The sequence below is a fragment of the Capra hircus genome, chromosome 18 (genome assembly GCF_001704415.2).
Source record: "Capra hircus breed San Clemente chromosome 18, ASM170441v1, whole genome shotgun sequence".
Taxonomy (NCBI): domain Eukaryota; kingdom Metazoa; phylum Chordata; class Mammalia; order Artiodactyla; family Bovidae; genus Capra; species Capra hircus.
The window spans coordinates 12,420,585-12,445,976 of record NC_030825.1 but is presented as its reverse complement, the minus strand read 5'-3'; the positions used below and the strand labels follow the sequence as shown (position 1 = coordinate 12,445,976).

Below are 25,392 nucleotides of genomic sequence, written 5' to 3'. Positions count from 1 at the left end.
AGGCTGCAGGCTCTGTAGGAGAAAGGCTGGAAGGGCCACTCCCAGTGCCCAGAGGTTGCCATTGATCTGGGGGCGGGGGGGGGGGGGGCATGTCCATGGCCTTGACAAAGCATTGGTCAGAAAGCTGCATTTGCCCAAACATCAGTCGTCATCATCTCATCTTTGTGATTTCTGTGACCCACCCGCATACCTACTTATGCAGTATTTTTAAATCAACATTTAAAAAGCCTTAAATGGGAACTTCCTTGGTGGTCCAGTGGTTAAGAATCCACCTGCCAATGCAGGGGAAACAGGTTTGAACCCTGGTCCCGGAACTAGGACCCTACTTGCCACAGAGCAACAGAGCCCGTGTGCCACAACTACTGAGCCTGTGCTCTAGGCCAGGAGCCACAACTACTGAAGCCCACGGACCTGCAGCTGGTGCTCCCCAAGAAAAGCCACTGCAATGTGAGCCCAGGCACCACAATGAAGAGCAGCCCCCGCTCGATGCAACCAGAGATCGCCTGCCTACAGCAATGAAGACCCAGCACAGCCACAAACAAATAAATTAATTCTTAAATTAAAAAGCCGCAAGTACATTTATTAAAAAGGAAAGCTGAGAGTTCCCTGGTGGTCCAGCGGTTGTACTCTTCAGCTTTCCCTTAGGAAGCAAAGGTTTAAGTAAGATTTCGCACGCCACTACCAAAAAAAGAAAAAAGGACCATTAATCCCACCATTGATGGGAATGAGAAGCTCTTCTTACAAATAGATGGCCGGTGAAAGCAAAGGCACAGCGTGGATGGGGAGATGAAAAAGGTCGGCCAGGAACCCCCAAAATGGTTTGGGGATGCTGGCGCTCGAAACACACAGAGACACACGACTCACCTGGACAAAAACGGACTGACGCTGGGGAAGACGACGTCTATTCAGGGCTGAGCTGGGGTTCCCCCTCCCCAAAGTCATGTGCTGAAGCCTTAACGCCTGATACATCTGTATGTGGAGATGGGGCCTCTGAAGATGAGCGTGCTCAATCGTTTCTGACTCTTTGGGACCCACTGGACTATAGCCCTCCAGGCAATAATGCTGGAGTGGGCTGCCATCTTCTCCTCCAGGGGATCTTCCCAACCAGGGACTGAACCCGCATCTGCCCGCACCGCAGGCGGATTCTTCACCACAGAGCCACCAAGAAAGCCCTTTTGGAGATAACTAAGGTTAAGTGGGAGTCTACGCGGCAGGAACTGATCCTACAGAATCCGACCTCGTAAGACGAAAAAGAAACACCAGGAATGCTCCAGCAGAGAAGACTCAGTGAGAAGGGGGCGCCTGCAGGCCCAGGAGCGAGGCCTGAGGAGAGCGGCCCTCTGAGCCTTCATCTTGGACTTCCGGCCGCCAGAGCTGCGGGGACAGCCGAGCGGACTAAGATGCTGATGGAGTGAGGGTAAAGCTGTCGTACTCACCACGCCGTGCGACTAGCTGGTCAGGAGGCAGCCCCTCAGGCCACAGCCCAGCCCGGCCGACGGGAACCCACCAGCACGCACACACCCACGTCCGCACGCACACAGGCCTTCACGCCCCCACGTCCGCACGCACACACGTCCGCAGGCCCCCACGTCCGCACGCACACACGTCCTCACGCCCACATCCGCACGCCCCCACGTCCACAGGCCCCCCACATCCGCACGCCCCCACGTCCACAGGCCCCCCACGTCCACAGGCCCCCCACGTCCGCACGCACACACGTCCGCAGGCCCCCACGTCCTCACGCACACATGTCCTCGCGCCCACACCCTCATGCCCCCACGTCGTCATGCCCCGACGTCCGCAGGCCCCCATACCCCCACGTCTGCAGCCCCCATGTCCTCAGGCCCCCACGTCGTCACGCCCCCCATATCCTCACGCCCCCACGTCCGCAGGCCCCCACGTCCTCACGCCCCCACGTCTACAGTTCCCACGTCCTCACGCCCCTAGGTCCGCAGCCCCAACATGACTTAGCTTCACGCACATCGGAGTTGGAAATCCTTTCACAATTAGCATCTCCGGGCCCGTGCGCCGCCTTCCCGGGAGGATGGCATGGAAAAAATCAACCAGCCTGCTGCTGCTGCTAAGTCTCTTCAGTCGTGTCCAACTCTGTGGACCCCATATACTGCAGCCCACCAGGCTCCCGTGTCCCTGGGATTCTCCAGGCAAGAACACTGGAGTGGGGTGCCATTTCCTTCTCCAACCAGCCTGGAACGAGCTTTTAAACGTTTTATTACACAAACGGTTGAGGTGTGCCCGTAAATGATAAGTCCCAGAAACGTTTTAGAAATCAAGTCAGTTTTATTGAAATGACAGCAACGTGGTCCCTGTTCAAGCGAAGCACACATAAATTTACAATAAATTTTTGTACATAGGAAGTAGTAAAATACATCATTTTTCATAGAAAAAAGCACACATGTAAGCTGCGGGCTGAGTGAGCCTACAGACAGTATGAAAAATCAGAACATGATAGGAAAACCCGGAAGGAAACCAAAACTTTATATTTTGGGGGGTCCCAGTAACACTGTCGGCCAGATTTATCATCTTCTTATGGGTGAGGTGCTGAAGGCGCCGTAGGCACTGGTAAACACACTAAATGGAAGGGGGTCCCTAATTAGTAGGAGAGCTTCTACTTGGAAGCCCTGTGTTCACTTCTGGAAGATAAATGGTTCCAACTTCAAAATGTTTGTGAGAGTGAAAAAAATAGCAAGACCTGGTTCTGGGCAAGAAGTTTCTAGTCCATTATTCGGGCCAGTTAATGAAGGAACGAGAAATTTTATTTTTAAATGATACAGTTCACTCCTATTGGATGTTTCAGACTCTCCCTCGGGCAGAATGCTTTAAAAGCAAACATACTGAAATTCCCCTGGACTGCCATTAATTCTAAAAACCCAAACTCAGAGTTTGGACTTGGTCACAGCCACCAAAGCCTAGTGACAAGCAGAAGTCCAACAGTGTAATACCTAGCTAGCATCCAGAGGTTTCCAAGGACTCAGATCTTTGGCAGGGACAAGATGAGTATCTGACAGTCGGACCAAATTCTTCCACTCTGACATTTGGAGTCGGACAGTCAGTACTTATGAATTATAACAAGCCCACAGAGTGCAAAGCAAAAACAGTCCTGCTCATTTCAGCTCTTTCAGGGTTAACGGTTTCATTCCTTCTACAAACTCCCTCTAGCTGGGAACAGTATTTACCTTCTGTTTCTGCTCTAATTAGGGATACACCGATGGAAGCACCAGCTTGGTTCCCCAGGTAGAGTTCCTCGTCCGGACTATCTTAATTTTTTCTTTTTAACTTTTTGCTAGCTCTTTTGCCTTTGAAATATGCTGATTGAGGGTGAAATCAACTTTGAAACTGGCATTCACGAAAGTGATCTATTGGCCAGTCTGGTGGTGGAAGGTGGAATTTTACCTTCTGCAAAGAAACACTATTTACAGAAGGGTATTTTATTTCACTGTGGGTTCGGGTCGAGTTATATGGTGATGGGAGCCAGAGAGCACCACGCTCCTCGGAGCCTCAGGAACATTTGGCTAGAACCGTTCCACAAAAACAGGAAGAGAAATCCCCCGCGTGTGTTACCATCTCTTGTTATTATGCCGCAAGATGGTTTCATAACCACAGGCTGTGTCTCCTTCCAGAGCTGCTAACCTCGGCAAGGAATGTACTAAAGAATGAAGCCATTCCTCCCACTGCAGAAAAATAGGTCATCTGCCGGAATCTGCACACTTCAGTGCCATCTTTAAAGGCAGCAACTAAACAGCCCTTCTTTGGCTGTTTTTAGACATCTTGGTGGGACCCACAGAGAACGAGGGGTTGAAATTAAAAGGTGGGCTTCATACAGAATCACTTGCTAAGCAAAGACCCTGGTGGGAGACACAAAAACTAGTCTGGGCGGGGTGTGAGCCGCAGCGAGGAGGGGATCAAGGAAGGGTCCTGGTTCGTTAGTCCTCAATGAGACCAAAGGTCGAGGCAGCAGACAGACAGGCCACAGGGACGTAGGGAAGGACCAAGACAAGACACATCTCTGGAATTAGGGCTGAACTCGAAGTCAACCAGCACTGCTGTGTGTAGAACCAGCCCGCATGCAGCAGGACGGGAGCAGGACAGGCGCCAGGGCAGAGTCCCCCAGACCAGCCCGTTTGTCTGACCAGCAAACATTGATCCCATTTTCACCATTGGTAGGGACAGACTGTGTTTCTGAATGTTTTAAATAGCTACCTCTACTCCATCCCTGAAACTCCCCCGCCCCCAAGTGTTCTCCGTGCGCCTCTTTCCATGGCCCCAGTGCCTCGCGGTGTCAGCTCCAAATTCTTCATTCTCTCCTCTGGTAGGAATCTTCTCTCCATCCATAGAAAGACACCTCCATGAGGAGACCCCTGGGCCTCAGCAGGATGATCACCAGCTGTCTGCTCAGGACCCCTGGGATGCTCTCTCTTCCCGGTGTGAGGAGCTGAGCCCAAGGCATGGCAGACGGGACACTGGACACCAATCAAAGGAAGCTTCCTGACTCCCCACATCCCCGCCCCACCCACCCCCCCCAATGACAAAATAAAAATAAAAAGAGAACCCCTAAAGCCGTCTTGAAGACGTGCCCTTCTCCCCAGCCTTGCAAGTTCACTGCCTCACGGCAAAGATGCGGAAGGCCTTTCCGTCTCTAAGGGTCCTCAAGCTGAAAAAGAAGGAAGAGCACATGTTACCGAAAGTTCTGCAGGGATCGAGCTGGGGGTGGGGGAGCTGGGTGTCCCCAGGTCCCCTCAGTGGAAGCAGTGTGGCCAAGAGATGTTTCCTAAAGCTTCAGGAACAGGGCCCACCCCGGCCAGGAGCAGCTGGCAAAGCCCTCTGCCTCTGCAGACACGCCCGGGTCTGAGTCCAGGTCTGGGTTGTTAAGGTATTTCTGTTAACTTGGAATTGGCTGGCCCCTGTCTGTCTGAACACAACTCAGCCTTTAGGACTTCTGCTTGGTTTTTGCTACCACCTGTCAACCCAAAGAGAAACCGCCTGCTTGACTGATTAACAGGGAGGTGTTAAACAGTAGTGCACGTGTCCAGTTACTAAAAGAGGCACAACAGCTGAGCTCGGATATCGTATAGGAGTGCAGAGAAAGTTGCTCAGTCATGTCCAACTCTTTGCAACCCCATGGACCATGGAATTCTCCAGGCCAGAATACTGGAGTGGGTAGCCTTTCCCTTCTTCAGGGGATCTTCCCAACCCAGGGATCAAACCCAGGTCTCCCGCATTGCAGGCAGATTCTTTACCAGCTGAGCCACAAGGGAAGCCCTGATGTGAAGAACTGACTCACTGGAAAAGACCCTGATGCTGGGTAAGATTGAAGGCGGGAGGAGAAGGGGACGACAGAGGATGAGATGGTTGGATGGCATCGCCAACTCGATGGACATGAATTTGAGCAAGCTCTGGGAGTTGGTGATGGACAGGGAAGCCTGGCATGCTGCAGTCCATGGGGTCTCAAAGAGTCAGACACGACTGAGCAACTGAACTGAACTGAATTGTAAAGGAAGCATTTTCTATCCGCCTTTACCTCCCTCCCACAGTGGAGCCATTCGTATCCCTATTTTGCAGGCAAGAGTATGAAGGCAAGGAGAAAGTCAGTTTCCACAAGTCAAACAGCCAGAAAAAACCACGCTCTCAAGATGGGAGCTAAATCCTTTTTTAAAAAGCAAAAAAAAAGAAAAAACACCCAGCTTCATTGAGATACAACATGCCAGGAAATTCATACTTTCTGAGTGGACAGTTTGGTGACTTTTAGTGATCTGGGGGGCTATGCAATCATCTCCACAGTCCAAGTCATTACAGTCATCCCTGGAAGGTCTCTGGTACCCATTCACAGTCAGTTCCCCTGGCCAGCTCTGTTGCTATGGACCTGCCTCTTCTGGACCTCTCGTGTCAATGGAATCACACAGTGTGTGACATTCTGATTGGCTTCTGTTCTGGGCATGGTGTTTTGAGGTTCACCCATGTTGTGGCCTCAAAACATCATGCTCAACAGAAGCCAAGCACAGAAAGCCAATCACCCCTAAAGGAGAACCAGTCCACCCTAAAGGAACTCAACCCTGAATATTCACTGGAAAGGCTGATGCTGAAGCTGAAGCTCCAGTACTTTAGCCACCTGATGTGAAGAGCTGACTTCTGGAAAAGACCCTGACACTGGGAAAAATTGAGGGCATGAGGAGAAGGGGAGGGCATGAGGAGAAGGAGACGGCAGAGGATGAGGTGGTTGGATGGCATCACTGACTCAATGGACGTGAGTTTGAGCAAGCTCCGGAAGAGAGTGAAGGACAGGGAAGCTGTCGTCCATGGGGTCGAAAAGTCAGACACGACTTAGTGACTCAACAGCAAAGCAGCAGCATGTTGTGGCGTGCTCAGCGTTTCGCTGCTTCTCTTACCAAGTGGTGCTCCAGCACGTGGGTTGATCCCACACCATTAATCCCTTCCTCAGTTGATGGACTTTAGGTTTCTTCAATTTTTGGCAAGTATAAATGATGCTGCGATGGATATTTGCATACAGGTTCTTGTGTGAATGTGCGCTTCCAACTCCTTGTGGGTATATACCTAGGAGTGGAATTACTAGGTCGTGTGTTAAATGTATGCTCAACTTTTTAAAAACCTGCCAGGCTATTTTCCAAAGCAGCTGCACTGTTTTCCATCCCCACCAGCGACACACAAGCAGCTTCCAGCTTCTCCACATCCTGTCAACGTTTGTTTTTGTCCCTTTTATAGCCATTGGCTCCCTGTACAAAAACAGCTTCCTCGTGCTTTTGATCCAACTGCATAGTATTCTCCTGTAGGAAGCTACTGTGTACTCAGTCGCTAAGCCGTGTCCGACTCTTTGTGACCCCATGGACTGTAGCGCACCAGGCTCCCCTGTCCATGGGATTCTCCAGGTAAGAATACTGGAGTGGGTCGCCATGCCCTCCTCCAGGGGATCTTCCCGACCCAGAAGTCCAACCCGAGTCTCCTCTGGCTCTGGCACTGGCAGGCAGATGCTTTTTACCACTGCACCACGCTACTGCCATATAGTTAACTGGGTCCCTGAGGATGGATATTTAGCCATTTCTAATGTTTTGCTTTTGCAAACAATGCTACAGAGAACAACCTGGTCCATGGGGCTGCCTATATCTATAGGAGGGCACCCCAGGATAAGCTCCTAGGAGTGGAATTACTGTATCAGAGGATATGCCCACTGGTGATGTGGGCAACCTGCTGAATTGTGTTTCAGCGTGATTCACACCCTCCTCAACTATGCACGGGGTGGCCTGTTAACCCGCATGCCTCCAGCACAACCCCTCATGTGGCTTTTTTATTACCATTATTTTTTTGGTTGAGCTGGGTCTTCTGGAAATGTGTATCAGATGGGAGCCCTTGGCAAGAGCGGGCGGTGGGGAAAGTCCAGAGCCCAGAAACGACAGAATGTTGGTGCCAGAAGCCCCCATGGGCCTGCAGAGGCAGAGGGTGGACACTGTGGTGGGGGCTGTGGCAACCCTGGCTGTCCTGCAGTTTTCTCAGAAGCTCAGATTTCAGGGCCCTCCTCGGGCCTCTGGGCTGCAAGACTTTCCTGGATTCTCTGCCCAAAGGAATCGTCTGGGAGAATCACTCAGAGCCACACGCCCTCGGCTATTACACGTGCTGGGGATAATTACCAGGGTTTGTGATTCTGAAACTCTATGGATGGGGCAGTGGGTGCCCCCCATCCACAGGACCCCCAACAAACCAGGGACAGGGGCCACTCAGGCTGCCCTCCAGACAGGAACCCTAAAGTTCCTGCCAGACATCCCCACTGAACCACCACCCCACCTGGAAGGCACAAGCAGGCTCTGCTGAACGGGCTGTTCATTTCTCAACACATCAGACAGCGGGCCAACTGAGTATCATGTGACATCAAGTGGGTCCCTCCCGCCGCCTCGGGCAAGGTCCGTGCTTCAAACATTTACCAAGCTCCAGTTCTGCTAGGAAAGTTGACAATTGTGTGTGTCTGATGAAAACCAAGTGTGACCTGATAAATTAGAAGACAACCTCCTTTTCTAAATCTTGCCCTCTGACTCTTTCTAGGTTAGTTTGTAGCTCCCATGAGGGAATGTAAACCAGCACAACATTTCTGAACAATTTTCACCAAAGGTATTGGACGATGTTCCTAAAATATACTGAATAACTTTCATAAAGGGTATTAAAATCCTACAGCTGGTTCTGAACAAATAGCTGAACTCATCATTTTATCAGTCACTGAACCAGTATTTACTGAATACCTACTGTGTACGGGCATTGGGGTGGGTGTCAGGGACACAGGGTTAACCACACCTGTGAAGGGGTTCTTACCTTCATGGAGTTTACGGTCTGGGGGTGAGAGATTAACCACTAAATAGGTGTAAAGAGTATTTGCAGACAGTGGTGGGTCCTGAGGATCCGATTAGATCGGGGGCGCAGTGGGGGGGAGAGTGAATGGAGACCCCACAGCAGGAGGGTGCCTTCTTGGGGAGCTGGCATTTTTGTGTAGATGTAAACAACATGAGGGTCCAGCCATGGGAGGTTTAGGAGCTGGGAGGGCCCAGGGTTGGATACCAGCAGGTGCAAAGGCCCTGAGGTATCCAGGAAAGAGAGCAGGCCAGTGAGGGGCATTGCTGTGACGAGGCAGATGCTGTACCAGGAGGGTGGGGAAGTGGGTGGGGTGACCTGCCTGGTAAGAGTCGAAGATTTTTTTCTCACCAGGGCTTGAACAGGAGAGACATGCTATGCATCACAGAAAGAGGTCAATTTGGTGGCTGTGGCTATGCTGCTAACAGGAAGTTACCTAAGCAAAGTGCAGGGAAAGCACACAGGTTGTGCAAAGATGTTTTTTGCTGTGTTGTTTACAATAACAAAAAAAAAGGAACCAACCCAGATGTCAGTCAACTGGGTAAAGAAACGATGGTCCGTCCATGCAACAGAATATCACGGAGCCATGGAAATGATGGTGTGGCTACGTTAGGCATGGGAAATATTGGGAAGACACTCACAACTGTTGTTGACTGAAAAAAAATTAACAGAACAATGCGGGCAGTCTGATTCCTTTTTCTGTAGAAACAAAAACAAAATCACAAGGGAGTTCCCTGATGGCACAGTGGATAAGCATCTGCCTGCCAATGCAGGGGACTCGGGTTGATCCCTGGTCTGGGAGGATTCCACGTTACACGGAGCAGCTAAGCCTGTGCACCGCTCCTGAGCCTGAGCTCTAGAGCCCAGGAGCTGCAACTGCTGAAGCCCATGTGCTCTAGAATCCGTGCTCTGCCACAAGAGAAGACGCTGCAAAGAGAAGCCCAGCTGCCACAGCCAGAGAGCGGCCACTGCTCGCCGCAGCAAGAGAGGCCCTCAGAGACCCAACACAGCCAAAAGCAGAATTAATTAAGAGAACGAAGAAACAAAGTGTTACTGTGTAAATAGAAATAAAAATCTGGAAGGAAACCACTAGAGTGTTTACAGTGGGATTTTCTGTGATAGTAGTTTCTTAAAACTATTTGCACTATTTCTTGAAATTTCTCTAATCTTACTATGAAAAGTTAGGGGGTGAGGAGGAAGGGAAAAAGAGAAAGAAAGGAAGGAAAGAAGAAAGGGAGAAAGAAAGAGAGAGAAAGGGAGGGGGAAGGGAGGGAAAACCAGCGCAAAAACCCCCTGTGAGAACTGGGGAAGAACCGGAGCTGGCCTGGGAAGCCTCTGGGGCGTCCCCAGGGTCACTGATCTACTTGACAAGCTGGGATGGGAGCTCCGGGAAAGGTTGAGGCACTGTAGCCTCGGGTGGTATCACAGCCCAGCCCTGGGGAGTGAGTCCAGGCTTCCGACGGCCCCTCGCCTGCCCTGGGCACCAGTGCTCAGCTCTCCGAGCCAGCGGCTGTGTCAGGCACACACACCGCCGCACCCCTACTCTGCCTCCATTTGTTATGTAATCTTACCCCATCCAGTCCCCACAGCCCCCCGAGAGATTTCCAGGGTTCTTCCCACTTACAGAAAGGGAAGCAAGGCTCTGAGAAGTGACGTGCTTTGCCCCAAACAGAACATCTGTTCCAGGCGCAGCTGGGACACAGATGCAGCTCTGTGGATGCTCTGGGACCCTTTCCCGACCCTCACCCTAAATGGATGGGCTGTGGCCACACCACTGCTGAGGACCACACTGGCCAACCCCACATGGTAGTCGGGGCTCAAACGCCGGGGGCCCCTTGGGAGGGGGGAGGTTTGTCCGCAAGGAGCCAAAAGCATAAGGCTTCGTCCTGGAAGCTCACTCCTGCGGGCGAAAATTACTCAGGGAGGAAGTGGTTGGCGTTTGGCAGCACACGACAGAGACTGGATTAAAGAGAGAGGGCAGTGTACCTCTGTCCTGGGATAAACGGTCCACTAGTTGGCAGCTAACCCCAGGGGGCAGGGAACCCAGCGACAAAAGGATGGCAGAGCATTGCTCTCCTGGCTTTAAATGTGTGACATCTTTTTTAGTACTAAGCAATATCACTTATATGCATACATGAACATGTATGTATATGTATAGTGTGTTATATATACATAAACATTTTTCTAATATTCTAATCTGTTCTCCCAGATTCTTACCCTCTGTTGATCTTCCAGGAAACTTCAAGAGTCAGACAGAAAGAGTTCCAGATCTTACCTATTGGACCTTGGGGTGGTTAATCCATTTATCTGAGCCTCAGTTTCTTCTTCTGAGGACAGAATTCACAAAAGTACCCCCTCCTCAGGGGCCCTATAGGAGGTGAATGAGCTCATCCAGGGAAGGTTCTGGGTCAGTGCTGTGCACTTGACCGGAGCTCAAGCCCTGGGCCATGGACAGCGTCACCCCACGAGACTGAAACCGCATTCTCCCATCAGGGGAACTGCGGGCAGGTGCACGGCGGCAAGTGAACTATTCGCGCATAAGCCCAATCCCCAAGGAATCATCAAACATCTTCATCTCATTTCATGAAATAGAAAATATTTTTTAGGAAAAAACAATTAAAAAAATATTTTTTTAGGGAAAAAAATACAATCTACATTTTCATTTTTATGTGTATTGCCCGGCATAGGGTAGGGGAAGCCTGGAAAAGTTATTTTAAAAAAGCAGTTAACAGAGATTAACAGAATGCTTATAGGAACTCTTTTTTTCTAATCCCTAGACATATTATTTAAATAGAAAGTGAACGTGTTAGTCGATCAGTCGTGTCCAATTCTTTGCCGACCCCGTGGACTATATAGCCCGCCAGGCTCCTCTGTCCATGGTATTCTTCAGGCAAGAATTCTGCAGTGGGTTGCCATTCCCTTCAGGGAAATCTTCCTGACCCAGGGATCAAACTCGAGTCTCCTGCATTGTAAGGACACACTGACAGAGGCAGGGGAGAATGCTGGCCCAAGGACACCCAGCTGGCGAGCAGTACAGAGGGGTCCCAGATGCCATTCTTTACCGTCTGAGATACCAGGGAAGCCCTATTATTTAAATAATAAGTATTTCTCTTCTAATTATTTGTAAAGTTTACAAACAAATGTACCTTAGGAGTGTTAAGGCTCACCCCAGCCCCTTCTTCAGTCAACAACTTGTCTGCAGTGAGAAGTCACACGTGCTGGTTACCAGCCTGAGTTCAAGTATGGGCCCTGCCACTTATCTGTGGGGTGCCCTTGGGCAAGTCCTTTAACCTCTCTGTTAAGCCTCCCTTTCCTTATTGATAACTGTGGGTAACGGTGGTCTCTGCCTCATGGGACTGTTGGGAGGTGAGCTGAGCTAACGGTAGCACAGATCTGAGAGTGCTGGGAAACAGGAGCAGGGAGGGAGGCAGACGCCAGCCTGGGGGAGAATGCAAAGCTCATTCCATCTGGAAATAATGGCCCAGTGGTCTCTGCTTCCCAGAGTTTCTGCACAAGTTGAGAGAGCTCCAAACACCTGGCCCTCGAGACTCCCGGAGCTCACGGTGGTTGTCGAGGGCTTGGAGTGCAGCTCACCCAAACTGAGACGCGTTCTGTGTGTGGAACACCCGCTGGATTCCCAGCTCTTTTGAGAAAAGAGGAGTGCAAGCTTCCCATCAGCTCTTCTTCTGTTCATACATATTGAGACAATAATGATGTTGATTCATTGGATGAAATGAATGTACTACTAGAAACCTTAACATCCCCATGTGTTGGGGAAAGACTCTTAAAAAAAAAGTGGATATATGTGTATGTATAACTGACTCACTGTCTTGCACACCTGAAGCTAACACAACACTGTAAATCAACTATGCTCTAATAATTTTTTTTTAATCCCATATGTGGCTCACGGTATGTATCTGGGACATGCCCCAATAGACAGAAGCCTCTGAGGATGAGAATTTCGGCTCCTTCTGTCCCTGCTGTGGCCCCAGCCCCAGAGACAGTGCCCAGCACACAGGAGCTTCCCCATAAATGCTAGTCCACATGGCCTACGATTCGGGTAAACATCCCTCCATGCATATACCATCAACCTCCGTAAACAGGTCATTGTGACCAAGAGTATTATCTGCCATTGTCTGGTATATTTCCCAATCTCATTGTGAAATCTGTCTTCAAAAATCAGTCCTGGCCTCAGAAAAAAAAAAAAAAAAATCCTGAACCGATTTTCTTCCAGATGTCTAGCTTCTTTCTGAGAATATCTGGACAAACCCAGGTCCCAACATCTAAAGTTTCCCTGGATTCCTTTTCCTTCCATTCTTTCACGGGTATGTGTGTGAGAGAGAGAAAGTGCCTGGCGTCTTACGTGGTCCCAGTTCTGCATGGTCATCTTTCAAAATGTTCAGGAAATCCTTTTCTAGAAAAAGACAATTGCTAAAGACGCTTTGACGCAGAACCAACTTTTTGTCCGTGTACTAAGAATTCTGTTCGGGAGGTTTTGTTTGTTTGACTGATTGAAGGCTTCCCTAAATTTAGAATGTGGCTTTCTGTGAACGGGCCACTGTATGTCCAGCATCCACATCTCCCTCGGGACAGCCAGGACCACTCCAGGGGCTCTGCAGACACTGAGGACAGAGTCACCATCCTCAGGCTGGGTTCCCACAGTCCCTAATTCCCTAATGGGAACAGGCTCCAGGGAAATTCCTCAGCCCTGGTCCATACACAGAGGGGCTCCGAGGTCCCATCTAAAGAAGGGGAGGAGGGGGCTGCCCTGCCTGGGGCAGCCAGACATCTCTGCAGGAGCCATGTCACCACAGAGGCCCCTCCAGCAAGTAAGATGGGGCTCTGCTGGGTGTACTTGGTTCCCAGCACCACCCTCCATAGCAGAGACACCTGTGCCCTGCTGCTGAAGTTGCTATTTCTGCACTGTCTGTCCTGCAACTAGGTAACAAGTCCCAGAAGGGCGGAGATTGGGACTATGTGTTCCCCGCTGGGTCCCAGTGCCTGGGACACTGTAAGGGTTCATCCCGTGTGTGACACCTGATAGGTGAGAGCACGCGGAATGGACGGATTTCAGGACGAAAGAGTAATTCCTGTATGATGCTTTCTCCCTTGTCCTGGAATAATCCATGTAGGCTACTTCCTACAGTCACGTTACCTGACCCTACGTGAAAAGAACCATACTGTCCTGAGGTTCAGAACTAGCCTTGAGGTGTCATAACAGCCAGACCAGTGGGTCTGTTGGACACTTGCTCTAAGCCACTGGTGAGTACTTTGCACGCACTTTCTTATTTAATCCTCACAGCAGACACTGACGGAGGCCTGGGGAAACTGCCTGCCCCAGGACAGCCAGCTGACGAGCAGTGCAGAGGGCTCCCAGCTGCCTTCAGACCCCATGTCCCCTCTGGCCTGGCCTCTCCCCTCTGCACATGCAAGGCAGACTACCACCTGGCGCCCACCCATCCCGGCATGCGTCTGGAACCCCCGCAGATACACAGTGCATCACAGACTATCAGGAGCATGGACGGTGCAACTGTGTGCCAGGACATGGCCGCCCTGCATCACCGCCTCTTGCAGCAGCAGCCGCCCTCCAGCAGGCATCAGGGCCCCCGAGGGCAGACCCACGCTCCCCAAGTGTCTGTCCCGGGCGGGCCAGAGAATGTGCTTCTCTGGCAAACTCCCCATCAACTTGGATGCTGCTCTGGGGAGCCTACTTGGAGACCCACTGTCTTCCCCAACACTGGAGGTGGCTGCTATCATTTTCCCTCTACAGGTAGGGAAGCTCACCACAGATTTCAGCTGATCACAGGTTTCAGCCTGCACGACCTACTCAGGGGGAAAGAGCCCAAGAAGGAAGGGAAGCAAACTGTCCGCTCAGTAGAACCTATCTGAGTAGTGCAGTGGGCATCAACCATTCCAGGGCCTGGGGAAGGCTGCCCACAAGACACAGCATGCCCTCTGTATCCACTCCACGTCCACCTGTGGCTGTGGGGTCGTGGATGTGGACGACCTCCTGTTCTTCATCATTGTATATAAGGACTTGGGGCTTCCCTGGTGGCTCAGAGGTAAAGAATCTGCCTGCCAATATGGGAGACGTAGGTTTGATCCCTGAGTCGGGAAGATCCCCTAGAGAGGGAAATGGCAAGCCACTCCAGCATTCTTGCCTGGGAGATCCCATGAACAGGGGAGCCTGGTGCGTTACAGTAGATGAGGTCACAAGAGTCAGCCATGCCTGAACGACTAAACAACCACAACAATAATAAAGACTTGAGCATCCTTGGACTGGGGTATCCTTGGGGGATCCTGGAACCAAGGCCGTGAATGTCAAGGGGCAGTTATAATGACAGTATTTCAGGCGGGTCCTTTGGGCAGAGAGAACTACAGATGGACGGAGGCAGTTAACAGTGGGGAAGAAGGCACTTTGGGGGACCCTTTGTCGGTCCCCAGTCCTCCCTAGAGACCCCCCTGTGTCCCAGCCTAGGGCGGAGGTGGAGCTGCTGGGGTCCTCTCAAGGATATGAAGGCCAGCCTATCAGCTTCTCACCAAGGCGTTTTCTCCCTCAAAGGGACACAGTGAACTCATGAGATGGGTGTCTTGGGATTTCTTTCCAGCCCCACCAGGAAATTCCACCTAATCAGCTGCTTCATTTCCCTCCCATTAAATCAATGGAATTTCCCTTCATTAAGCTTTTTCCACACAGAGGTTGCAGGCTTTGAAGGAGAAAACGCAGAAGCCATTAACTCCGCGTGTTCGGGGCTGATGGCTATGACCAAGCACACCCTGTGCGCCCCTAACCCCGCCAGGATCCCTGTCCCCTGACTCTGCAGGGTCCGCCCTTGCAGCGCCCCAGGAGGCTGGGAGGGTGCAGACAGTGGCAGAGTGCCAGGAGTCACGAGAGCCCGGGCTTCAGGGGGCCTGGCACAGTCTGTACCCTCGACTTTATATTCCTTTTCTAAAGCGCTCCCCAAGTATAGAATCCTCATCATTTCCCATGGTGTGGTTGGCTGGCTTGTGCACCCCCACCCCCAAGCTCACATGTGGGCCTCCTAACCCCTGGTGCCCTCGGAATGTGACTGTGCTTGGAGAAGGGGACTTCAAAGAGTGATTAACGTAAAACGCAGTCATCAACGGGGCCCCAGTCCAATGTGGCTGGTGTCCTGGCCAGAAGGGCTGGGCAACGCCTCTGTCAGCCTCCCAACACGCCCCAGAGGTGGGGACTGTAGCTCTCCCCATGTTCCAGGCCAGAAAGCAGAGGCTCGAGAAACCAGGCGACCGGCTCTAGGCCACAAAGTTGGGAAGCAGCTGAACCTAGGTCTGCTGCACTTCAGACTCGGCTCTTAGCTGGGTATATGCAGCTATATCCTGACGCAGCTAGAGAACCGCTGTGTGACTATAACTTGATCCCTTTGTCTTTTGGGGGGAGGGGCGGGGGCCATGCACACATATACCGAAAAAGGACCATAGGGTAGCACACCAAAGATCTCCAACTCCCCCATGTGAGAGGTAATGGGTGATAGTTTTCCTTGGGGCTTTTCTGACACCTCTAAATTGTCTACAAGAATATGTGCTGGGCAGAGAAACAAGCTCTTATTTTGAAAAAAGAAAGGAAGAGAGAAGAGAAGGACAGGCTTGTCCTGGGTGATCTACTGAGAACACGTGCCAAGTCTGCCCAAGCTTTACCTTAAAGGGCACTGGCCATGGCCCTTCTCCAATGGCCCCCACAGGCCTCGGGTGTTGAGTGGCCAAGAAAGCAGCCCTACCTTTCAGACTGGACTCCATTCCTGAGCGAGCCCACGTAGGCCTTCTTTTTATCCACAGGCATCACGTCCACATAGCCCCCACTCTCGTTCCGGATGACCCCTGCATGCACAGCGGTCTTACAGATGCTGGAAGTCTGAAAGTGCAGAAGGGCTGTGATTAGTGTCAAGGTCAGGACTTCAGTCACGCCCTGATGGGGTCAACCGTGACTTGGCTTGCTGGTTGGTAGGATGTTGACCCCACCAAGCCCTAGGAAGTAACCATCACTACCTCGATTCCTCAGTGGTCTCTCCAGGGAGATCTGGCCTCATCCCTCATTCATTTGTTAATTTGTTGACAAACATTTTCTGAACACCTACTATGTGCCGGGCACTGTACTAGATGCAAGAGGATTCGGGCGGAACAAAATAAAGGTTCTGCCTTCACGGAGTCAAGAGAGACAGATAAACAAATACACAAATGAGGAACTCACCCATAAAGAAAACAAAACCTGATCATGAGATAAGATTGAGAGGCTCTTTTAGAACAGTTAATACGGGAAGACTCCCACGGACATGGGAAGTCTGGGAGGAGTGTCCCAGGAAGAGGGAGCAGCCCGTACAAAGGCCCTGGAGCGCAGTGAACTTGAACTTGTCATATCCAAAGAATAGAAAAAGGGGCCCGGGTGGCTGAAACACAGTGAGTCAGACAGAAAGCGGCAGGAGAGGCGGGAGGAGGTGAGCAGGGGCCAGTCACTCTGGGCCGTGAGGGCCGTGGGGGCATCTGGGTTCACTCCAGGTGCCACATGAGCCCCTGTGTTTCAAGCAAGGGCAGGAGATGCTGTTTTCTAAAGTCATCAAGTCATCCAATCCCTGGGTAAGACAATCGTCGGGTTCAACTTCTATTAGGGTCTTGACTTATCCAGTAGAAATACGTTCTTCAGACTGGGTTGTCTGAGAGTAATTAATCAACGTTTCTCAAAGCTGGGGAGACTCATTCAGGGCTGGGGAGGCCAGTGCTTCTGAAAGATGTAGGCTCCTGGACTTCACCCTGATACACCTACAGACTCAGAAGCATCCCCTCAGGTGAGGGCCAGGTGATGCTGAGGCTGACTCCAGGTAACACCCTTCTGCGGTCCCTCGTCTGGCCTGTGCTGGACTCTGACACTGGCCTTGGCAGCGAGCCTCCACCCTCACTGCAGCTGCGGCGTCTTTACCTGGTGATGCCCTTCCTATCCCCCCTCCCCCCTCCGACCCCACAGATTCAGCTGCTCTGGGGTGAAGCCTGAGGCTGAGTGTTGGTCAGGTGCAGCCAACCCATCTGTGGCATCAACAGGCTCCGTCACGGTGAGCAGAGCTCATGTCGACTGAGCTTATTGAATACCAGCCCTGGGCTGCTTTTTGCTTGTCATCTCATTTCACCTTCCAGTGAGATGGGTGACTATCTTATTCCCATTTTGTAGTCCAGAAACACAGGCTCAGTGAGACTGGACAACATTGCCAAAGCCCTGAAGACACTTCATGGTTTAGTAGTGATTCCAAACGAGATTGGGCTAAGGGTCAAGTCTGGGCCTCTGTGGTCAGCAGAATAACGGAAACGCTGAAGATTCCCACCCCATCCCCGAACATGTGGGCACGTGACTCGACACAGCACAAAGATTCTGAAGATGTGACGAAGCTAGGGACCTTGAGGCGAGAGGGTCCTGAATTACCCCAGTGGGTCCAGTGCAATTCCAAGGGTCCTTGCAAGAGGTAGACTGGAGGGTCAGAGGCAGAGAGAAAGACCCAACAGCCCTGCAGACTGCCAGCTCCTGCCACATCCCTTCCAAATCCAGGCCATTCCAGACAAGCTGCTGGTTTTGCAGAAGGAGAAAAAAACACTCACAGTAGAAGGCCCTGCCCTGCCCTGCCCGCTCCCTGGGAAGTTAATATTGCTGTTAGAAGCTGGAGAGTCTCAGAGCTGACTGGCACCCTCACACTAAAGATGGGAGAACCAGATTTCTTGCTTCCTACCACTGACTGACCTGAGGCGCTGAAGGCCAGTTTTTCTAATCCTGCGTGAACATATCTTGTCTTCAGTTCATACATTAAACAGATAAGGGCCGGATTCCTTAGCCTGAGGCAGGCTCCAGGGCATCTGCAAGGCCCTAAGGCTACAGGCAGAACTCTGTGGGCCTAGAGGGTTGGCAAGAACTTTCAAGGTTTTAGCACTGAGCCTGGGAAACCCAGCATCCCAGGCAAACTGGGATGGTTGGTCAACTTTATCAATACTATGAAGCCTTCTCCACCCCCACCTCCTCAGCGGAAGGATCCACAACTTTCCAGTTCTCAGAAGGGTTTGTGTCCCTAGAAAATTAACAAGCAATAAGTCTGCCCCATCTCAGAGAGAGGCAGGGAGACTGGGCGAAGGAAACGATTGTTGTGGAATCCTCCTACATTCGCTGTTTGCAGGGCTGAGCTGGGGCTCACTGTCCGCCCAGTGGGCAGGACTGGGGGTTCTTCCGTCTCCCTCTCTGTATCGCTCATGCTCTGTGGGTGACCAGACCCAGGGCCTGCCCAGGAGGCATATCCTCTGACCACAGCTGCCAAAAGGCTGGGTAGCTCCAGTGTTGGGGCCTCTGGGACGGTCCTCTGCCCTGGCCCCCGAGGGTGTCTGGGCACCAGCGGTACAGAGGTTCCCACGATAACAGCAGGCATGGGACCCTCACACCCGGCACATCATCCTCCTCACTGCATGGGCTGGTGATCACTGCACACGCCTTCCACTGCTGATGGCAGACAAACACTCTCCTCCCGCTTCCTCCTCCCACACGTCTCTTCTCACCTCTGCTTCCCCAAAGGTACAAGGTATCTGCTTTCTCTCAAGACCCGAGGCGACACCAACTTCGTTGTTGTTCAGTCACTCAGGTGTGTCCCACTCTGCGACCCCACGGACTGCAGCATGCCAGGCTTCCCTGTCCATCATCTCCCATAGTTTGTTCAAACTCATGTCCTTTGAGCCAGCGATGCATCCAACCATCTCATTCTCTATCATCCCCTTCTCCTCCTGCCCTCAACCTTTCCAAGCATCAGGGTCTTTTCCAATGAGTCAACTCTTCACATCAGATGGCCAAAATATTGGAGCTTCAGCTTCAGCATCAGTCCTTCCAATGAATATTCAGGGTTGATTTCCTTTAGGATTGAGTGGTTTGATCTCCTTGCTGTCCAAGGGACTCTCAAGAGTCTTCTCCAACACCAACATATCGGCATCACCGGTATCTGGATACTTATTCACAAGCACTATCAACAGAGATCCGGTTTCAGCAGCCCTGCCCCCACCACTGGTTGGCTGTGTGGCCTTGGATCATCTGTTTTAACCCTCAGAGGCTCTATCTTCTCAACATAAAGCAGGGATCATCATAGGTAATTTTTCTGAGCATTTATCACTACAGGACAAGTTCTGAGCGTTTCAAGTGATTGATGTAGTCACTCCCAGTAACCTACACAGTATCATCATCATCGTCATCATCATCATGGTCACCATCATCACCACCACTATTATTCCCTCTTAACAGGGGTTTAAAGACTTGCCCCAAATCATTGGGCTGGCAAACAGCAGAGCCGGGACTGCCGCTCAGAGCCGGCAAGCCGCACACTATTCCACAGGGGTCAGTAAGAGCCCGAGGAGGGCTAGCAAGGCGACTGTGTAAAGAACAAAGGCTGAATGCAGGCCTGCACACGGCAAGTGCTCAACAGATGTCAGGTGACAAGATAGACACCACCACAATCATTGCTCCCACCACCACCACTATCGGAAATTCCCACACGACAGTCATCTCCAACCGAGGGGTCCTTGAAGTGCCGTCTCAGACCAGCAGCATCAGCACCACCAGGGAACTTGCTAGAAATGCAGATTCCCTGGCTCTGCCCCAAAACCCTGAGTCTGAAATGCGGGGTGGGGGGGGGGGTGGGACCCGGAACTCTGTCTGAACAAGCTCTCCGGAGATTCTGGTGCACGCAGGAGTGTGAGAACTCAAGGAGCCGCAGAGGGAGATGGGACAGATAAGAAAACTGAGGTTCAGAGCAGGGCAAGGCTTGTCCACCATCCCAGGCCTGTTCAGTGTCACAGCTGGGGCTCGAGTTTCTCGCATTTTCTGACCCAGATATGGTTCACAGGCTGCACCCTGGTGCTCCTCCTGCCTGGAGCTCACCACAAAGTGCGGGGTCTGCCAAGTAACGCTTGCCGAGGGAGGCACTATTGGGCCCTTCGAAGGCCTGGAGACAACTCTCCCAAAATAAATCTCTTAGCTAAACAGACATTTTCCAGGGGCATCATCATTTCCCAGAATACAGAGTGACCTAGAAACCGAGGCCAGAAAAGAGCCTCTGAAACGGAGGTAGTTTTCTCCTTCTTTCTCCCTTCCTTCCTTCCTTTTTTTTTCAAAATTTTCTCAAGAGATGTTTAGGCATTGCCTACTGCAGTATTTTTATCTACTTATTCTTTTAACAAACATTAATTGAACAATTATTATATGCCAAGCCCTGTCATCGGCACCGGCACAGTGATGTCAAAAGCTCAAAATCCTAGTGAATAACTTAGTTAGAGACTGAATACAGGTTTTCACACAGGCCTGTTCACACCTGTGTATTCATAAGTGCAGCAACATTCATGCAGGCGGAACAGACCCAAAGACAAGACACGCTCTCGTCTGCATCTTGCCTTCGCCACTGCCAGTAGCGTGATCTGGGGCAGGTTATTCTGAGCCTCCCTGTCCGTCTCTGTAAGATGGGAGTAACAATACCTAGTGATGGTGTTTTTAAGAACCTATAACAAAGTAAAATGTAGCCTCGTATTATTATTAAAATTTCATCAGGTTCTCCTCGCATTTCTAAATTTTTTTTTTTTTTTTTTTTTGCTTTATGTGTTTAGCTGCTACGCTGTTTGGAGGATATGGACTTGATTGTCACATACACATAAATCGTACCTTTTGTGCCACTGCGTAACGGACTGTCTTGTCCCATTCAGTATGTTTAAATTCCACTTTATCAGATAGCAATATTGCCACTCCTGCTTTATCTATTTGTCTTTTTGTACTTTACTAGAATCATCTTGCTCATCCTTTTATATTTAAAGCACTTGAAAATCAAAGACTTTGCCTTTCAGTAGCAGGTTTTGGCTTAAATATTTGGTATAACAATTGATTCACGTTGTTTTATTCCTTCATTAAACTTTTAGAGCTCCATTTTGGCTAAGCACCTTTTAAGGAGAAAAAAAAAAGGCTCATTTAAAGAGGAGAGGAAAAAAAGATGAGGGGTGGGGGAAGGTCAGTCATGAAGTTTGCTCTGACTTTACAGAACTCGGTGAGCTGACGTTACAGGGGCCTAGAATAAATGAAGGCAGATGGAGGCAAAGGCGGGGGCGGCGACAGTGGACGCAGGGGAGCTACAGACATGGAGCTGAGGAAAGCGGCGCGAGAACATCAGCTGGGGCGGAGCGAAGCTGACCTACTCACGGAATTTCAGATCTAGAGGATTCCCTGAACTAGGAAACCCCAGCCCTGGCTCATTCTACCGAGAGGTGAATGACTTGGTCAAGAAGATCACAGAGCCTGCTGGGCAGAGCTGTGACCATTTTCACATCTCCTGGGTCACCATGTCCCTAAACCCTGGAGCACAGGAGAAAGAGACCTTTTTCTGTAGGAGCCACATCTGCAAACTCTTATCTGTAAGATGGATAAACAACAAGGGTCTACTCTGGAGCACAGAGAACCATATTCATCATCCTGTGACAAACCAGGATAGGAAAGAGCATGAGAAAGAATATGTATGTATAACTGACTAACTTTTCTGCACAGGAGAAATTAATACAACTCTGTAAATCAATTATATTTCAATAAAACTTAAAAAACAACCAAGCTAAAGGTTCCTTGCTAAAGTTAGGATGGAAAAATGGAATATAATAAGAGTGGTTATTACCAGTAGTAAATTGGTGGTAGTTTGCATTTTCTTCTGTGTGCTTTTAGTTCAGGGCATGTACACAGCCAAAAAGAAATGCAATGTGCAGAGAAGACCAACAGCTACACAAGCGTCAGGAGAGCCAGAAAGGCCATTAAGCATCCGGGGCGGTGCAGTATGTGAGGCCTGGCAGCCTCCACATGAGCAGAGCTTGTCAGTGAGGGAGCAGGACTCAGTTTACCAGACTCTGAGATGTCTGGGTAAGAGGAGGCACACCCATGTCTGTGTTCATTAGCACACATTGGTGGAAGCACAAATACTTCTGAAAATGCAGAAACTAGAGCACTGGTAGCAGAAATGGATGGTATAAATTTATCTAGAGGCACAGGAATGAGATTTTAAATTTCTGATGTCCAGACCCTGGAACGTGGTTTCTGTGAGGCAGTCTCTGATAAGGCCAGAATACTCACGTCTGCATAGATGTTGCTTCCAAACACGGGAGCCCAATAGGACGGCTCATCTCTGCAGTGAGCTGGACAGTGAACTCTGGAAAACAAGAAGCGTTTAGGGAATGGTTATCATCAGCAGAAAACAAAACTTCTTGAGAAAAGCAGCTGGCCCTCTTTATTTGCTCATCAAGATTTAGTACTTAAAGGAAAGACAATTATTACCACAGTCTACCCTTTAAGAAAAAATACATATATACCTCTCTCACCCTAGCAGTGATAAAAGATATTTTTCCTTTTCCTAAAAGTAAATGTAGAATTTTATTGACATATACACACTACTATATATAAAATAGGCCTACTGTAATATCCCGCTCTATACTGCTGTATAGCATGAGGAACTATACTCAGTACTCTGTAATGACTATAAGGAAAAAGAATCTCAAAGAGTAGATATAGATGGAAAGATCGAGGGCAGGAGGAGAAGGGGGTGACAGGATGAGGTGGCTGGATGGCATCACCGACTCAATGGACATGAGTCTGAGCAAACTCTAGAAGACGGTGAAGGACAGGGAAGCTTGGCATGCTGCAGCCCATGGAATCACAGAGTCTAACACTACCTTGCAACTGAACAACAGCAACAGATGCTTGCATAACTGATTCACTTTGTTGTGTACCTGAAACTAACACGACATTGTAAGTCAACTATACTGCAATAAAATTTAAAAAAAATAGCTCTTCATATTAAAAGACATGCACAAACAACGAGGTGAAATGAAACAAAAATCTAACAGAGGTGAGTATGCAATTGTAGGGGGTTGTATCTCCCATTCTTGGGTGTTGGCCGCTTCACACTGCGGGTACTGTATAGAGATTGTAATCAATAGATATTTTTTTCAGGCCACTTCCCTGTTTTGGAGGAGGAAAGGGTGGGGGTGCTCACCTCTGTGAGTCACAGAATATTCCAGGGAGGGAACACTGATAACCTGGGGCAGGAAGGGTTTGCTCACTGCTGTGTCAGTCACCACATCCCTGCCACAGGGGATGAGGAGACTGCCTCAAACTGGAGCCTCTCAAACCAAGAAAGAGCACAAGCTTGACTTAAGAAAAGGTCTTTTGTCTTCATCTGGAACAGGCACACATGGGCTGGAGCCCAGGGACCAAGAAACCAAAAAGGCGGCCGGAAGCCCTCTGGCCCAGAGACAGGCAGGATGCTGAAGGGGAAGAGAGCCAGGCAGAGCGACCAGGAAGTGGAAAGGGTCCTTTGGGGTGAAGGGGCAGAGTGGGCAGAGAGAACGAGGATGTGTCTGAGATTTAAACAGGAAAAAAAAAAAAAAAGGGAATCTGGGTAAGAATGTTCTTTCCTGCTTCTAGAATGAGAGGTCAGAAACATTTTGGATACTTGTATGTCAAGTTTTTCTTTTTGTTTGTGCTTTCTGAAATTACTTCCTTCTGCTTCTCTTTAACATGTGGGAAAATATTAAAGGGATGTTTTCCCTTGAACATTCAAGGCGGGTCAGCGTGGTGGTGGAGGTGGCAGTGGGCAGTGAGAAAGCCCCAAGGGGAACATGAGTAGCCAAGGGGAGGAGTCTGGGGCCCAGTCCAGGCCCCTCTCCCTCATCAGCACCCTCCTGGGGTTCCTCCTGCTCACCCTTGGGGGTTCTCTGCCTGTTAGGTTTTGGGGGGGCCGCTGCACCCAGCATGCAAGATCTTGGTTCTCCAACAAGGGATCAAACCCGTGCTCCTTGCCGTGGAAGCAAGAGTCCTAACCACTGGACCACCGGGGAAGTCCTTACCTGTTGGTTTTAAGGTCAGTATTTCCCTTGGAGAACCCACAGGCCTCCAGGCCCAGGAGAAGGGCTCAGGGGGTGCTACATCCCCCATCTTCTGAGGGGATCTAATAGGTACTTCAGAGGCACCTCTTCTTTAGTTATGACGCACCATCTTCCAAAACCAGCCAAGTAAGGTTTAGGCAGATGAGTATAAAACTCACTCCTTAGACAAACTGCGGTACATCCACAGAGTGGACCACCACTCGGCAACGTAAAAGAAGAAACAAATCACCCGTTGGCTCTAGGACACAGATGAATTGCAAAGCATCGTGCGGAGTGAAAGAAGCCAGACACCCAAGTCTCTGCTGTGATGGCTCCATGTACATGAGGTTCCAGAAAAGGCACGACTATAGGGACAGGAAGCAGATCAGGGGCTGGCAGAGATACAGGAGAGAGCGGAGGGAGGGGAACGGACTACAGGGGAACCTGCTGGGGTGATGAAAATGTCCTCTATCGGGACTGTGGTGTACACTGTTCAAAACACACCCAACTGTATACTTATTACTGGTGGATTTCACTGTGTAAGTTTTACCTCCAAAAAGCTGGATTTTAACAAGCTCATTCTAAAGTGACCCACAGAAAACATCACAGATCAAATATAAGAATCAAAGAGCAGATTTCAAGGGGACCAGTGTCAACCAGCTTCCAGAGTTCTCAGCTGATCTAAGGGGTCAAGAATGACAGGCACTGAGCTCTGTCTTGGGGCCTGGGAAGAGCTTGGCGGCAAATGAAGTCAAATACTCTCTTCTGCTTCCCTGGTGGCTCAGACGGTAAAGAATCCGCCTGTAAAGTGGGAGACCTGGGTTTGATCCCTGGGTTGGGAAGAATCCCCTGGAGGAGGACACGGCAAGCCACTCCAGTATTCTTGCCTGGAGAATCCCATGGACAGGAGAGCCTGGAGGGCTACAGTCTATGGGGTCCCAGAGTCAGATACGGCTGAGCAGCTAAGCACACACTCTCTCCTGCTAGTGGATGCAACAGTGAGCGGGGCAAAATCATCTTCTCAGTTAGGTTCCTCATGGCAGTCCGCAGGCACTCGGCTGCACAAGGGACTCACAGAGAAGCTTCTAAAGATGCGATGCC

At 50.4% G+C, this 25,392-nt stretch overlaps 1 protein-coding gene across 1 annotated transcript in view; it reads right to left on the bottom strand.

Annotated features, from left to right (window-relative positions):
• Window positions 2,279-25,392, bottom strand: part of CRISPLD2 (cysteine rich secretory protein LCCL domain containing 2) — a 69,816-nt gene continuing 46,702 nt past the window's right edge. Inside the window, exons 13-15 of the mRNA XM_005691843.3 lie at window positions 22,502-22,577; window positions 16,122-16,255; window positions 2,279-4,669 (exon numbers count right to left, since the gene is read on the bottom strand). Of these exons, the coding sequence (XP_005691900.1) occupies window positions 4,615-4,669; window positions 16,122-16,255; window positions 22,502-22,577 (265 nt within the window). The 3' untranslated portion in view covers window positions 2,279-4,614. The remainder of the gene's footprint in view (window positions 4,670-16,121; window positions 16,256-22,501; window positions 22,578-25,392) is intronic.